This window comes from Mustela nigripes, chromosome 8 (genome assembly GCF_022355385.1).
Source record: "Mustela nigripes isolate SB6536 chromosome 8, MUSNIG.SB6536, whole genome shotgun sequence".
Taxonomy (NCBI): Eukaryota; Metazoa; Chordata; class Mammalia; order Carnivora; family Mustelidae; genus Mustela; species Mustela nigripes.
The window spans coordinates 7,430,781-7,444,030 of NC_081564.1; the positions used below are offsets into that span (position 1 = coordinate 7,430,781).

General features: G+C 49.3%; 1 protein-coding gene across 9 annotated transcripts in view; it reads left to right on the forward strand.

Moving 5' to 3' along the window:
- The window catches only part of KDM2B (lysine demethylase 2B), a 122,897-nt gene extending 111,687 nt beyond the window's left edge, over positions 1-11,210 (forward strand). For 4 of the 9 annotated variants that reach the window (XM_059408369.1, XM_059408371.1, XM_059408372.1 and 1 more), the window contains exons 20-23: positions 681-844; positions 926-1,087; positions 1,803-2,021; positions 9,906-11,209. In XM_059408369.1, coding sequence (XP_059264352.1) covers positions 681-844; positions 926-1,087; positions 1,803-2,021; positions 9,906-10,087 — 727 coding nt within the window. In that variant the 3' untranslated portion in view covers positions 10,088-11,209. Of the gene's footprint in view, positions 1-680; positions 845-925; positions 1,088-1,802; positions 2,022-9,905 lie in introns of all 9 variants that reach the window. The other 5 variants (XM_059408368.1, XM_059408370.1, XM_059408377.1 and 2 more) reach the window with 4 other exon arrangements.
- Positions 11,211-13,250: the final 2,040 nt, after the last annotated feature.

The window sequence follows — 13,250 nt, forward strand, 5'->3', positions numbered from 1 at the left end:
CGCTGGCAGAGCTTGGCTGGGGAGGCATCGAGGGACTGGCCCGGTGTTGGGCTCCAGGCTCAGGCTTAGACTAGACCAGGAATAGCACATGTGTGCTATGTGTCCCCACTTTAGTCCCCCGTGATGATCTTTCTTTCCTTCTAAGCTCAGTCCAGCTTAATTCTTCTCAAAGAGTTCCAGGTGGTTACAACAACCTGGTCATGCTGGTCTTCTAGAAGAGGTTAGCGGTAGCTGATTGCCTGGTTCAGCTCTAGGAGGATGAGCTAAGAACCAGGTGGAGTCCTTGTCCTTGAAGAGGTAGGCCCAGGTTCAAAGCAAGGGTTCCAGTTACTGATCTTAATTTCAGCTTTGGTATTTCTTAGCTTTCTGGCCTTTACCAGGTTACTTACCTTCACCTGTAAAAGGGCATCATAGGATGTCTGCCTAGAGCGGTGTTGTGGGAAGTGGCCTGTAGGGGGAGTAGTAGAGCTCCCAGTAAATACTTCGCGGAGAGCAGGTCCTGGCATCTTTGTGGGGGCCTGTTGCAGTCAGAGCAGAGGTGCCCAGGTGTGGGCAGGATAGGTGTTAAAGGATCCAGAGGGTGGAGTTAGGGAGCCCCCTCCCACCCCCACACTTGGTCGTGGGGGGAGTTGCCACAGCCTTGCAGGGGGCTCACCTCCTCTGCTGGGCCTGGCCCCCAGGTGCTGCGATAAGCGGTTATGGACCCGCATCGATCTGAACCACTGCAAGTCCATCACACCCCTGATGCTGAGCGGCATCATCCGGCGGCAGCCTGTCTCCCTGGACCTCAGCTGGACCAATATCTCCAAGAAACAGCTGAGCTGGCTCATCAACCGGTTGCCTGGTGAGCACTGGGCCAGGGACCCCAGAGGTGCCGTGGTGGGGGCTGGGCTGCATCTTCTGACCTGCCCCCTCTGTCCCCCAGGGCTCCGAGACCTGGTGCTGTCGGGCTGCTCATGGATCGCGGTCTCAGCTCTCTGTAGCTCTAGCTGTCCACTGCTCCGGACCCTGGATGTCCAGTGGGTAGAAGGACTAAAGGATGCCCAGATGCGGGATCTCCTGTCCCCACCCACAGATAACAGGCCAGGTGAGTGGCCAGGCCCATGCTGTGCCCAGGGGGGTGCCCAAGGGGGTCAGCTTGGAGCGGCGTGACCAGGCTGTGCTGTTGGATGTGGTTTTCACCACAGCCCCCACCCCCATCCGGTACATGTGTTCTCAAGCCTTCTTGGTCTCAGCCATTTTCCAGAAGATGCAGAGATTGTCCCGGCTGATGTGCTCTCCGGCATCTTGAGGCGTAGAAACGATGCATGAGAGCAGAGGCTTCTTTGTACACCCGAGACTCCACTGGGGGGTCTTGGCATGCATCTGACCGCTTCTCCGTTCATTTGTACTTTGTTGGCTTTAAGCCTCCATGAGCACGGGGGTCAGTGTAGTTAGTGACAAGCTCCCAAGAGGGAGCTTTCCTGGGCCGGGTTGTGAGGCCCATCGCTCCCCGCCTGGCGCTCACACGAGAAAGTGCTGTGACCCGGAGATGCCGTGCTGGCCTGCCTGGATGAGCCGAGCACTGCGGGGTAGAGTATGGGCTGTATTTCCAAATGTTCTGATTTTTCAGGACTGCAGAAGCTTGAGATTGGCTGTGGAATCTGGATTTTTAAATGTAGGAACCAGTTTGGGGAAAGACTCAGTGGCCAAGTGAATCCCAAGTGTGACATGTGGCTGGTCAGCCTTCCCGTGTTAGGTCAGTGTGAGCAGATCTCCCCCATCGGGTCCACATGCTGCCTCTTTCCTTCCTGACCCCTCAGGTCAGATGGACAACCGGAGCAAGCTCCGGAACATTGTGGAGCTGCGTCTAGCGGGCCTGGACATCACGGACGCCTCCCTGCGGCTCATCATCCGCCACATGCCCCTGCTCTCCAAGCTCCACCTTAGTTACTGTAATCACGTGACCGACCAGTCCATCAACCTGCTCACTGCCGTGGGCACCACCACCCGGGACTCCTTAACTGAAATCAACCTATCAGGTCAGTCGGGGGCACCCGGCAGGCTCAGCTTGGGGTCCTGGGGGACGGGGACAGTTGTGGGGAAATACTTCATGTGCCGGCTCTCGGAGGGTCCCGGCGTGAGGGGGAGGACAGATCTGTAAATACGACAGACACACGGCTAGAGGAGAAACATGAAACACGGCAGTTATTGCCAGATTGGTAGTACTTACTGACAAAAAACAGTGCTGGTAGCAGCCAGAACAGAGCGCCGTGGTTCCTGACCCAGAATACCGGCTTGCGGAGCTTCTCCGGGGCGGTGCGGACAAGCGAGCTTGCGCCGCAGGGAGGGGAGCAGGGCATCGGCGGGCAGAGGGGCTGGGCAGGCTTGGACCCATGAGGAAGCTTGGTTTCTGCGGCTGTTGTCTGTACTTCATGCTCCCCGCCTGACCCGCTGTTGGGGGCCTCTTGGAGGGGAGAAAACTCTCCGGCTGGTGCTGCTGGGGTTCTGCGTCTGCAGGATCCTCAGTCCACGTGCTGGTGGGGCTGGAGTGAGTTTGGAAGGCCCTGGGGTGTGACCGGTGGCGAGGTGGACAGAGAGCACGGCCTGTCTCCGCCCAGCTCGACCAGGTCTGATCTCGTTGCTTAGGATGTCAGATCGTGTATGTAAGACTTACACAAGACCTAGAAAACACTTTTTTCCCTCCAGAAATTAACTAATAAAGGACACCTTCACTTCACGCTTGGTAGACACACCTTCCTGCCAACGGGGCCAATCTGAGGATGAATGGGGAGGTTTGAGAATTTGGAGAATTTAGAGAACTCTCTACCTAGGAAGCCATTCCTCCTTCTTGGGGAGTTTCGGTGGCAAGGGCTGCCCGCCCTGTGGAGACAGAGAAGAGGGAGCCCTGCTGGGCTGAGGATCCCAGCTCCAGGCTCCGCTTGTGGTCTCACACGGATGCTGGAGCTGCCCCGCGGAGGAGGGCCTAGACGGCTCTTGCTCTAGTCCTGGGCAGGGCTGGGTGCTGCGGTGACTCTATCCTAGAAGTTCTGCCCTACATGCGGCAGAGATCCCGGGGCAAGCCCTCCCCTGCAGTGCCATCCAGGCCGTGCTTGTGTGTGTAGGAACCCGCTTCTGCATTTGTTTTTCCACGGTCTTCCCTTCCTCTCAGTAGAGAGGTCGCTGCGTTCTGCTTAAGAGCTGTGCTGTACACGGAGGCAAACCTCTACAGCCGATCTCTTTTAGATTCTTTTTTTTTGTATTTTTTAAGATTTTATTTTTATCTATTTGACAGAGAGTGAGCACAGGCAGGGGGAGAGGCAGGCAGAGGAAGCAGCAGACTCTTTGCTGAGCAAGGAGCCCAATGTGGGGGGTCAATCCCAGGACCCTGACATCATGACCTGAGTGGGAGGCAGTTGCTTAACTGAGCCACCCAGGTGCCCCAGATTCGTTTCTTTTTAAGGAGTTTCCCCTTGGGGCGCCTGGGTGGCTCAGTGGGTTAAAGCCTCTGCCTTTGGCTCAGGTCATGATCCCAGGGTCCTGGGATCGAGCTCCGCATTGGGCTCTCTGCTCAGCGGGGAGCCTGCTTTTTCCCCCTCTCTCTGCCTCTCTGCCTACTTGTGATCTCTATCTGATAAATAAAATCTTTTTAAAAAAAGAATTTATTTTAAAAAAAAAAGTTTCCCCTTGCCATCAGTATAACTAATGATAAAAATAACTCTGTGGCACAAAATAGATGACAGCGGACATGCCTCAGGATCCATGAACTTGAAGGATCTGCTCTAGGGACAGAGTGAAGTCCGTGGTCCAGCTTTTGTTACTTAGCCTGAATTTGAGGCCAGCCCTTCCCTTCTCTTCCCCTGATTCTCACCACTGTCTCCCTGCTCCCTCCGCACTCCCCACCTTAAATTCTTTCTTCCAGAGTCTGTCCCTGTGCTTGCACACAGCAAGCCTGCGTTACTGTTTCTTGATTTTCTTTTTCCACTCGGGCATTCTGTGCTTATTAGCTTGCTGTGTAGAGCACGAGGATTACTCCTACTCTTACATCTTCCCCCTCCCCTTATCTTTCCAATTCACAGTTAAGTCTGTTTTTACGGCCTCAGAAAGACTGTCCGCTGCTGTGCTACTAGCGTATCGGAAGTACATTTCCCTCTTGCACACATTTTTTTTCCCCCTGGAGTTAATGGCCTCTTTTTCGCTTAGTCTCTAGGCAGACTCTGCACCAGACTCCAGTACTGTTCTGCCCCCACACAGACCCCTCTGGCCCCGACCAGTTTTTGCAGGAGGCCTCCCTTCTGGATCTGCTTCCTTCCAGACTCCTGCCTACTGTCCCAGCTGTCAGCCTGAGACAGTGTCCCACTGCCATCCTGGAAATTTTCTTGGTCTGTGTGTTATGTAGGGTCCCCACCTTCTGTGATCCCACATTTTTTCTTGGCTCCTCTGGTTTCATGGAGGACATTGAGACATTGATTATTCCCTCACATTGGTAGCTCAGCTGGATCTGGGAACCATGTTTTTACAGAAGGTTGGGAGGCATTGCTCCATCCATTTTCTTTGCCTTCCAGAGTCTAATCCAGAACCATTTGATACTTCTTCCTTCAGTGAGTATTTTCTCTTATCTGAAGTTTGTCAGGATATTTTCTTTGTTTCTCGTTTTCTATAATTTTTTTTTTAAGATTTTATTTATTTGCCAGAGAGAGAGAGAGCACGTGCACAAGCAGGTAGAGGCAGAGAGAGAGAAGCGGGCTCCCTGCTGAGCAAGGAGCCCAATGTGTGGGACTCGATCCAGAACCCTGGGATCATGACCCAAGCTGAACAGTGGCCCAACAGACTGAGCCACCCAGGTGTCCCATCTGTAATTTTTTTTTCTTAAGATTTTGTTTGAGAGAGCAAAGGAGGAAGGGGGGAGGGAGAGGGAGAAACAGACTCCTCGCTGAGCAGGGAGCCCAATGTGGGGCTCCATTTGGGGACCCTGGTCATGACCTGAGCTGAAGGCAGAGGCTTAACCCACTGAGGCACACAGCCACCCCTGGTAATTTTTGATGATGAGCCTTCGTTTGAATCTTTTCTTCCAGGACACTCACACGTTCAATCTAGAAACAAATGTCCTTCAGTTCTGGGAAATTTCCTTTAATTATTTCTTAATTTCCTTTTCTTCTGTTTTTTCTTTATTAACTAGTACTCTGATGCCTTTTTTACTTCCTGTTTTCCATCTTTGTGTCATCTTTTTTCTCGCTTTTCTGGGAGTTTTCTTCCAACTTTATCACACAATTCATACAGTGTTTGTTTTTTAAGATTTTACTTTTTATTTGAGGGAGAGAGCAAGTACAGGGAGGAGCAGAGGGAGAGGGACAAGCAGATTTCCCACTGAGCACGAGCCCAGTGCGGGGCTCGATCCCGCGACCCTGAGATCACGAGGACCCGAGCCAAACCGAGAGTCAGATACCTAACTGAGTGAGCCACCCAGGCGCCCTGTTTTTTTTATTGCTGCTGTTAATGTAGCTCAATACCAGCCAAAACATGGGCAGCTTCATACGGTTCAACCTCTATTTTTAATTTTAGAGCTTTCTTTTATTCGCTGAACTCCTACCCTCCTGCTCCATCCCCTTCCCATCGTCTGCCCTCTCCTCTTCTTTGTACTCGTGTAAAGAGGCCTGCTCCTGCTCCTGTTTCTTAGATCCATCCTGAGGACCTTGTTTTATTGTTTTCTCCCTGCGTGTACTTTTTCCTTCAGACACTAACTAATGATAAAAAGCCGGTGGCCCTCTTGAGACAGCCTCCTCGGATTTAGCGTCAGTGCGTGCTTGTCCACTCGGGGGCGTTCGGAGGCTGTGGACATCAGTGTGTGGTCAGCATGGGTTGGTTTTTTTGCGGGGGTGGGGGGCCCAGATCTGAGATCTTCCAGACTTTTCTCCTGAGCTGATCAGGGCTGCCAAAAGTATTCTTGACCTCCCAGCTGGAGGGTGCGGGCTAAGCTGCCCGGTGTCGTAGGGCCTGGCAAGGGAAGGAGGCTGGGGGGATCTCAACAGTCCGCAGGTAAGTGTTCCCGTAGACCCTGATTTTGGCTGGGTGCCCCCGCCTGCTGGGCCAGGTGGTGCCCAGACCAGAGACTTTCTCTCTCACCATCAGAGACTCAAACTCTAGTGTTCTGCAGCCGCGGAGGGGCTCTGACCCCTTCTTCAGCTCCATTTCCTGTGATTGCTGCTTCCATTACCGGAACCTTGAGGGTGTTCATAGAGTAAATCTGCTTCTCTGCTGTCCCTTCAGCCAGTTTAGGTTAAGCTTTCTCAAATCTACCCAACTGTTCTCTCTTCTCCAGCTTCCAAAGTTGAAAAAAAAAAATTGTGGTAAAACACCATAAAATTTACCATTTAAGCATACAGGTTGCTAGCATTTAAGTGCATTTACGTTGTGTAACCACCATCACCACCATCCATCTCCAGAAGCTCCTCTTCACCCCATCGGAAGCTCGACCTACAAAGGAACTCCCCATTCCTCCTCCTCCCCGCCCCTCACAATACACATACTGTTTGTGTGAACTTGACTTCAGGGACCTTACGAAAGTGGAATTACGTCATAGTGTTTTGTTGAGAGGCCTATTTAATGAATGTTCTCAAGGTTCATCCATTTTCTATCATAGGTCACAATTTCCTTCCTCTTTAAAGCTGAATGGTATTCCATTCTGTGTATACCAAATTTCCTTCATTCATTGATCAGTGGACAGTTGGCTTGCTTCTCCCTTCTGGCTCTCGTGAGTAATGCTGCCAGGAGACCATGGGGGACAAATCCCTGTTCTCGGTTCTTAGGCGCATATACCCAGCAGTGGACAAGCTGAATCATACGGTTATTCTAGGTTTAATTTTTATTTTTGAGAAACTGCTATATTTTTTCCTATAGCTGCTGCACAGTTAAATTCCTATTGACATTTTCTCCACATTTTTGCTATCATTTTTTTTTAGAGCCGTTTTAGCGGGTAAGAAGTAATATCTCAATGTGGTTTTTGAAATACGTATTATTTTATTTTTATTTTAAAGATTTTACTTATTTATTTGACAGATGGAGATCACAAATAGGCAGAGAGAGAGGAGGAAGCAGGCTCCCCGCTGGGCAGAGAGCCCAATGTGGGGCTTCATCTCAGGACCTTAGGATCATGACCTGAGCCGAAGGCAGAGGCTTTAACCCACTGAGCCACCCAGGCGCCCCTGAAATATATATTATTTTAAGTAGTCACACGAGTCGCATGCCCTATTGACTGAGCCAGCCAGGCACCCCTCAATGTGGCTTTGATCTGCATTTTGATCTGCATTTCCCTAGTGATGTTGAGCATTTTCTCATTTATTTTCTATTTATCTGTCGTCTTTGGGAAATGTCTATTCATGTCCTTTTCCCATTTTTTAATTAGCTAGGTTGTGGGGTTTTTGGTTGTTGTAGTTGTTTTGTTTTTGAGAGAGCACGAGCACAAACGGGGGTGGGGATGGGCAGAAGCAGAGAGAGGATCCCAAGCAAGCGCCATGCTCAGTGGAGAGCCCAACGCAGGGCTCCCATCTCCCCACCGAGATGACTGACCTGCGCTGAACTCAAGAGCTGGACGCCTGACTGAACCACCCAGGCAGCCCAAGTTGTAGGAGTTCTTTTATATAGACTCTGGACATGAATCCCTTAGCAGATACAGGATTTGCAAATCCTTCTGCCCATCTTGTGTGTTGGGACTTTCACTCTCTTATAATGACCTTTGCATAAATGTTTTTAACTTTGATTTGGTTCAGACTCTTTGTTTATGCTTTTGGTGTGGTGGGAAGAAACCACTGACAAATTCAGGGCCACCTGGGTGGCTCAGTCGGTTAAGTGTTTGCCTTCAGCGCCAGTCATGATCCCAGGGTCCTGAGATTAAGCCCTGGCTTAGTGGGAGACTGCTTCTTCCCCTGCTCGTGCTCTCTCCAAGTCTTTAGAAATAAAGAACAAGGGGCACCTGGGTGGCTCAGTGGGTTAGGCCACTGCCTTTGGCTCAGGTCGTGATCTCAGGGTTCTGGGATCGAGTCCCGCATCGGGCTCTCTGCTCAGCAGGGAGCCTGCTTCCTCCTCTCTCTCTGCCTGCCTCTCTGCCTACTTGTGATCTCTCTCTGTCAAATAAATAAATAAAATTAAAAAAAAAAAAAGAAATAAAGAACAAAGAAACCGTTGACAAATCCAATGTCATATAGTTTTAGGTCTAAATAATTTTGAGTTAACTTTGTGTATGGTATGAGGTAGAAGGTCTGATTTTCCCAGCAGCGTTTGTTCAAAAGTTTGTCTTTTACCCACTAAGTGGTTGTGGCACCCTGTCAGAAATCTCTGAAGATTCAGGGGTTTAATTTCTATCTGGGGTTTCGGTTCTGGTCTCTTCATCTGCATGACCTTAGTGCCAGTAAGACATGCTGTAGTGAGTCAGGAGGTGTGAGTCCTCCAGTGTTTTCTAGACTGTGTTGGTAATTCAGGATCCCTTACACTTCTCCCCGAATCTGAGGATGGATTTCTCAATTTCTGCAAAAAAATGTTGGTATTTTATAGCAACTTCATTGAATCTGTAGCTTGCTTTGAACAGGGTTGACATTTTAACAATACTAAGTCTTCCCATGAATATGGGGCAGCTCTCCATTTATAGCTTTAAATTCTTTTTTTTTTAATTAATTTTTTTATAAACATATATTTTTATCCCCAGGGGTACAGGTCTGTGAATCGCCAGGTTTACACACTTCACAGTATAGCTTTAAATTCTTAAAGCACTTTTTTAGTTTTCAGTGTACAAAGTCATTCACTTTGTCGGTTAAATTAGAAGTATTTTATTTTGTTCTTTTTGATGCTACTGTAAGTGGAATTATTAATTTTGATTGTTCATTGCTAGTGTACAAAAATGCAACTGATTTTTGTGTATTTATTTTGTATCCTGCAACTTGGCTAAACTTGTTTACTTCTTTATGCCACCTCCAAACCTGGCACTTGGACAGTCATGAGGCCTGCACTAGGGCTGTCAGTATTTTGACAGTTTGCCTGTCTGGTTTTCATTCCGACTTACCTGAATGGAGAAGGGAAAGTACAGATCTAGTGAGGACAGAGGGCTCTGGCTGACCGCCACTGAGATGAAGGAAATCTATCTGCCGGGTGGGGGTGCTCTCTGAGCTTCAGCTGGCTTCTAACTGGCATTGAGGCCAATCGACTGTGGCTGCAGCTCTAAAACAAAAAAGGGTGGTAAAAGCAAAGTATAAATTCACAAGAGCAGGGGCAGAAGAGTGTGTCTCTTAAGTGAGGGCATGATGAAAGACTCCAAATCCTGGGTTTGCTCATTGTCAACAGAATCTCGCCAGCCTTGGTAGTAGCTTGGTCTTCACGGGTTTCCGGTAAGCATTTAGCAAGGGGCGCGCAAGCCTGCTCTGCCTCACTTGAAAGCCCCAGTGCCTGTGTTGGCCAAGAGGAGCCCAAGATGACCATACAGATGTTCTCACTCTCACCCTTTGCTTCCCCCTGCCCCCGCTCCCCAAACTGATCCGTAGGGAATCAGCAGATAAGTGCACCATCACATAGATCGGGAGGTAGTTATCGACCATAAATTAGATGGGAAAAGCAAGCTATTTAACATATTGTGTGAGCCGGTCTTTGTTAAACAGCATGGACAGAAGACCTAGTTTATACATACAGAGAGGCAACGGTAAGCTTGGAAGTCTGAACGCTTTTCAGGCATACATTAACCTTTATAATTGGTAGATGGAACCAGTCCCCGTTTAATGAGAGCTTTCCAGCAAGTGCAGTTTTCCCAAGGGCATGAGGGGCTGGACAGTGCTCAGGGGCTCTGTCCTGTTTCTTCATTGCTCGGTGCTGGGGTTTGGCGGGGGCGGGAGGGGCCTCTGGCCTCTGCACTTCCTTCACCTCGTGTTGTCTCCTCTCCCCTGCAGACTGCAATAAGGTTACTGACCAGTGCCTGTCCTTCTTCAAACGCTGTGGAAATATCTGTCACATTGACCTGAGGTACTGCAAGCAGGTCACCAAGGAAGGCTGTGAGCAGTTCATAGCTGAAATGTCTGTGAGTGTCCAGTTTGGGCAAGTGGAAGAAAAACTCCTACAGAAACTGAGTTAGTCCAAGGACAAGTATGTAAATAAGGGGTGGGGAGGGGGAGGGAGCCTGGCAGGGGAGGGGAAAAGACTTTACAGAAACTAGGGCTTTTATTTTCCATTTGGAACTTGAAACAACAGACCCCACGATTCCATTCTGCAAGTCTTGCTGAGGGAGAAGCCGTCCGTCCGGCTCCTGTTTGGGGGAGGAGTGAACTGGACACTCCCCCTTCGGTCCCTCTGAATGACAACCGCACTGCTTTCTGGACCATTTCTAAAGCGGCCTTTACCAAGAAGACATTCCCGCTGGAGAGGAGGACAGACTGAAGAAATTCTCTTCCTGAAGCATGAGCTTAGGAATTTCGTGGGTGGTGGGGTTTTCCTTTTGGACACCTTGTTCCTTGCAGCTCCGGGGGTCGGTGTCGACATTCAGCGGACCACACGCCACATCTGCTGCCGTCGTGACATATTTTGTTTGTTTGGTTTTGTTACATCTTACATTATGCAGAACTATTTTTGTACAAATTGTTTAAAAGTTATTTATGCAAGGTTTGAATGCATACCTGTGTTTTTATTGTTTTGAGATTGCCAACTTCCCTGGTTTCCTAAGGTAGGAGAGAACTGAACCTGTACTTCATCCACACAAATAATCCATCTATACACGTGCCCAGATCTGGCAGAGCAGGCGAAGACCTTCCAATTAAAAGCATGTTTAACTGGAAGTTGAGAGCCTGCTTTGTACGTCGTCAAGAATTACACAAGCATGTGGATATATGTTAATTATAGTCGAAGTAAGACACTTTGCCAAGTTTCCTCTGTATAAAATTCACCCATTTCTCAAAATTTTAAAATTCAGACTTCAGCCTTTGCACTCAGGAGAGTTTTGCGCCAGCATGAGCTCTTGTATTCTACACGGATCTAATTTATACAGTGGGTCAAGAAGTAGAATAAATGATCCAACATAGCCTTTCTTTTCCTTTTTTCTCTCCTTTGAAGTGAGTTGAGTTCTCGTTCAAGGTTTATAACACGGCTGTTTTCCTAGTTGTAAAGTTATGCCTTCATAAGTGCCATTGTTGTAAGGTGTTGTTTTCCTAGACCTTCCCTGATGCGGTTTTACCTTTGTTGAATTTGTATAAACAATTGTACAAAAAAGCACTCTCGGTCTTGGAGAGTTTCTGTTCAGGGGAGTGGGGGTGCTAGAAAGCTGACTGAGAAGTCCAGGGACAGCAGTCTCGACACTGGTATAAACTATGTTAGTTGTCAAAGATCCGCAGTGGCCCTGTGGTGCCCGCAGTTTCCCGTCTGCAGAGTTTCCGGCTTGCGGAGAGAACTGCGCCTCCCAGCTGGCCCCCGGGAGGTGGCTTACCTGTGTGGGTGCCTCAGAGCCCACCTGTGTGAAGGAACAGCCATGGCCCCTTGGTGTTGCCGCTGCCGTCGTGGGGGGCAGGGGGCTTCCAGCTCCTCAGCCTCTCCCTGGTTCCGCTCCCAGAGGCCACATGCTGTGCTTGCTCGGGAGCCTGGGGCCAGGGCCGCTGCTGTCGCCAGCTGGTGGACACAAACCAGGGGAAAGTCATTTTAGATCACAGAATTATTTTTAAAGAGGGTCCTGCAACCTTCTACTCCCACACAGATAAGGCTGCTGTACTGACTCTGAAAATGGATGCGATAACCCACCTCGCTTCCTCAGGACTTTGCTGCCTCCCCTTTCTTCTTCTTCTTCTTCTTTTTTTTTTTTTTGCCACAAAATGGTTTTAAATCCCACCCAGTCTCGTGCCTCCTGTTAGCTTAAACACAGAGATCCTTTGACTCACACTGGAAACCAGAATTTAACTCAGGAGATGCACCTTACAGAGGTAAGATTAGTTTAACACTATGTTTTGTTTTTAGATTTTATTTATTAGAGCACAAGCAGGGGTGGGGGCAAAGGGAGAGGGAGAAGCAGATTCCCTGCCAAGCCGGGAGTCTGACATGAGGCTCGATCCCAGAACCCTAAGATCATGAACCGAAGGCAGATGCTTAACCAACCAAGCCACCCAGGGGCCCCAACACTGTGGTTTATTTATAAAAATATGGCTTACCTTCGCAAGCCTGTTCGTACATCTATGGAGACCCCCACAGACCCCAGCTTGAGTTCCCTGAACTTCCGAGTAAGCCTTATCCTGATGCCTCCTCTTTGGGAATTGCTTTAAGAATAACAGTGTTCTGGGGTGCCTGGGGTACCTCAGTGGGTTAAAGCCTCTGCCTTTGGCTCAGGTCATGGATCCCAGGGTCCTGGGACAAAGGCAGAGGCTTTAACCCACTGTGCCACCCAGGTGCCCCTGTCAAATAAATCTTTAAAAAAAAAAGAGTAACCGTGTTCTCCAGGTGAACAGTGATTGGGGCCAGAGGGCCCCATTTCTCCTGTAATGTTTGCAGGAGTTCGCAGGTCTGCCAAGAGGAGGCAGAGAGGGCTGCCCGGGCTGGGGAGCCAGAGCTACCATGGGACATGCCTCAGAACCCAAGACCCTGGTCTCTCCAGGCCTGAGGCAGGCCACCACCCTGCAGTGGCGGCATATCCGCTCCCCTGCATGCACTGAACAAGCCAGTCTAGGTTATACTCCACGGTTTCTGTGCAGACCTGTTATTTTTCAAAACGAGTTTCAGGGATATTTGGGTGGCTCAGTTTGACATTATCCCGGGATCCTGGGATGGAGCCTCGCGTCACAAGCTCTCTCTACTCAGCAGGGAGCCTGCTTCTCTACTTGCCAATTCCCCCGGCTTGGCTCTCTCCCACTTGTTCTCTATCAAGTAATTAAGATTTTTAAGGAAAATTTAAAAAATATATATATAAATAAGGGCACCTGGGTGGCTCATTCATTAAGCATCTGCCTTCCGCTCAAGTCATGATCCCAGAGTCCTGGGATCGAGTCCCGCATCGGGCTCCATGGGAGCTCTGCCTCTGCCTGTCTCTCATGAATAAGTAAAATCTTAAAAAAAAAAAAAAAAAAAAAAATGAGCTTTAGATGAGGTAGACCTGAGCTAAATACTTACGAATAGTTGCTGAGTTCATAGACTGTAACTGATGAAGCAAAAAAAGGAGCATAAGCCAGAGGCAGTGCTTCATGGATCAGAGGCAGTGCTTCATGGATCAGATCGCAGTTTCCTAATCCAGAAAAGAGGCTCCGCTCCATCCCTGCTTCCTCTGGGGA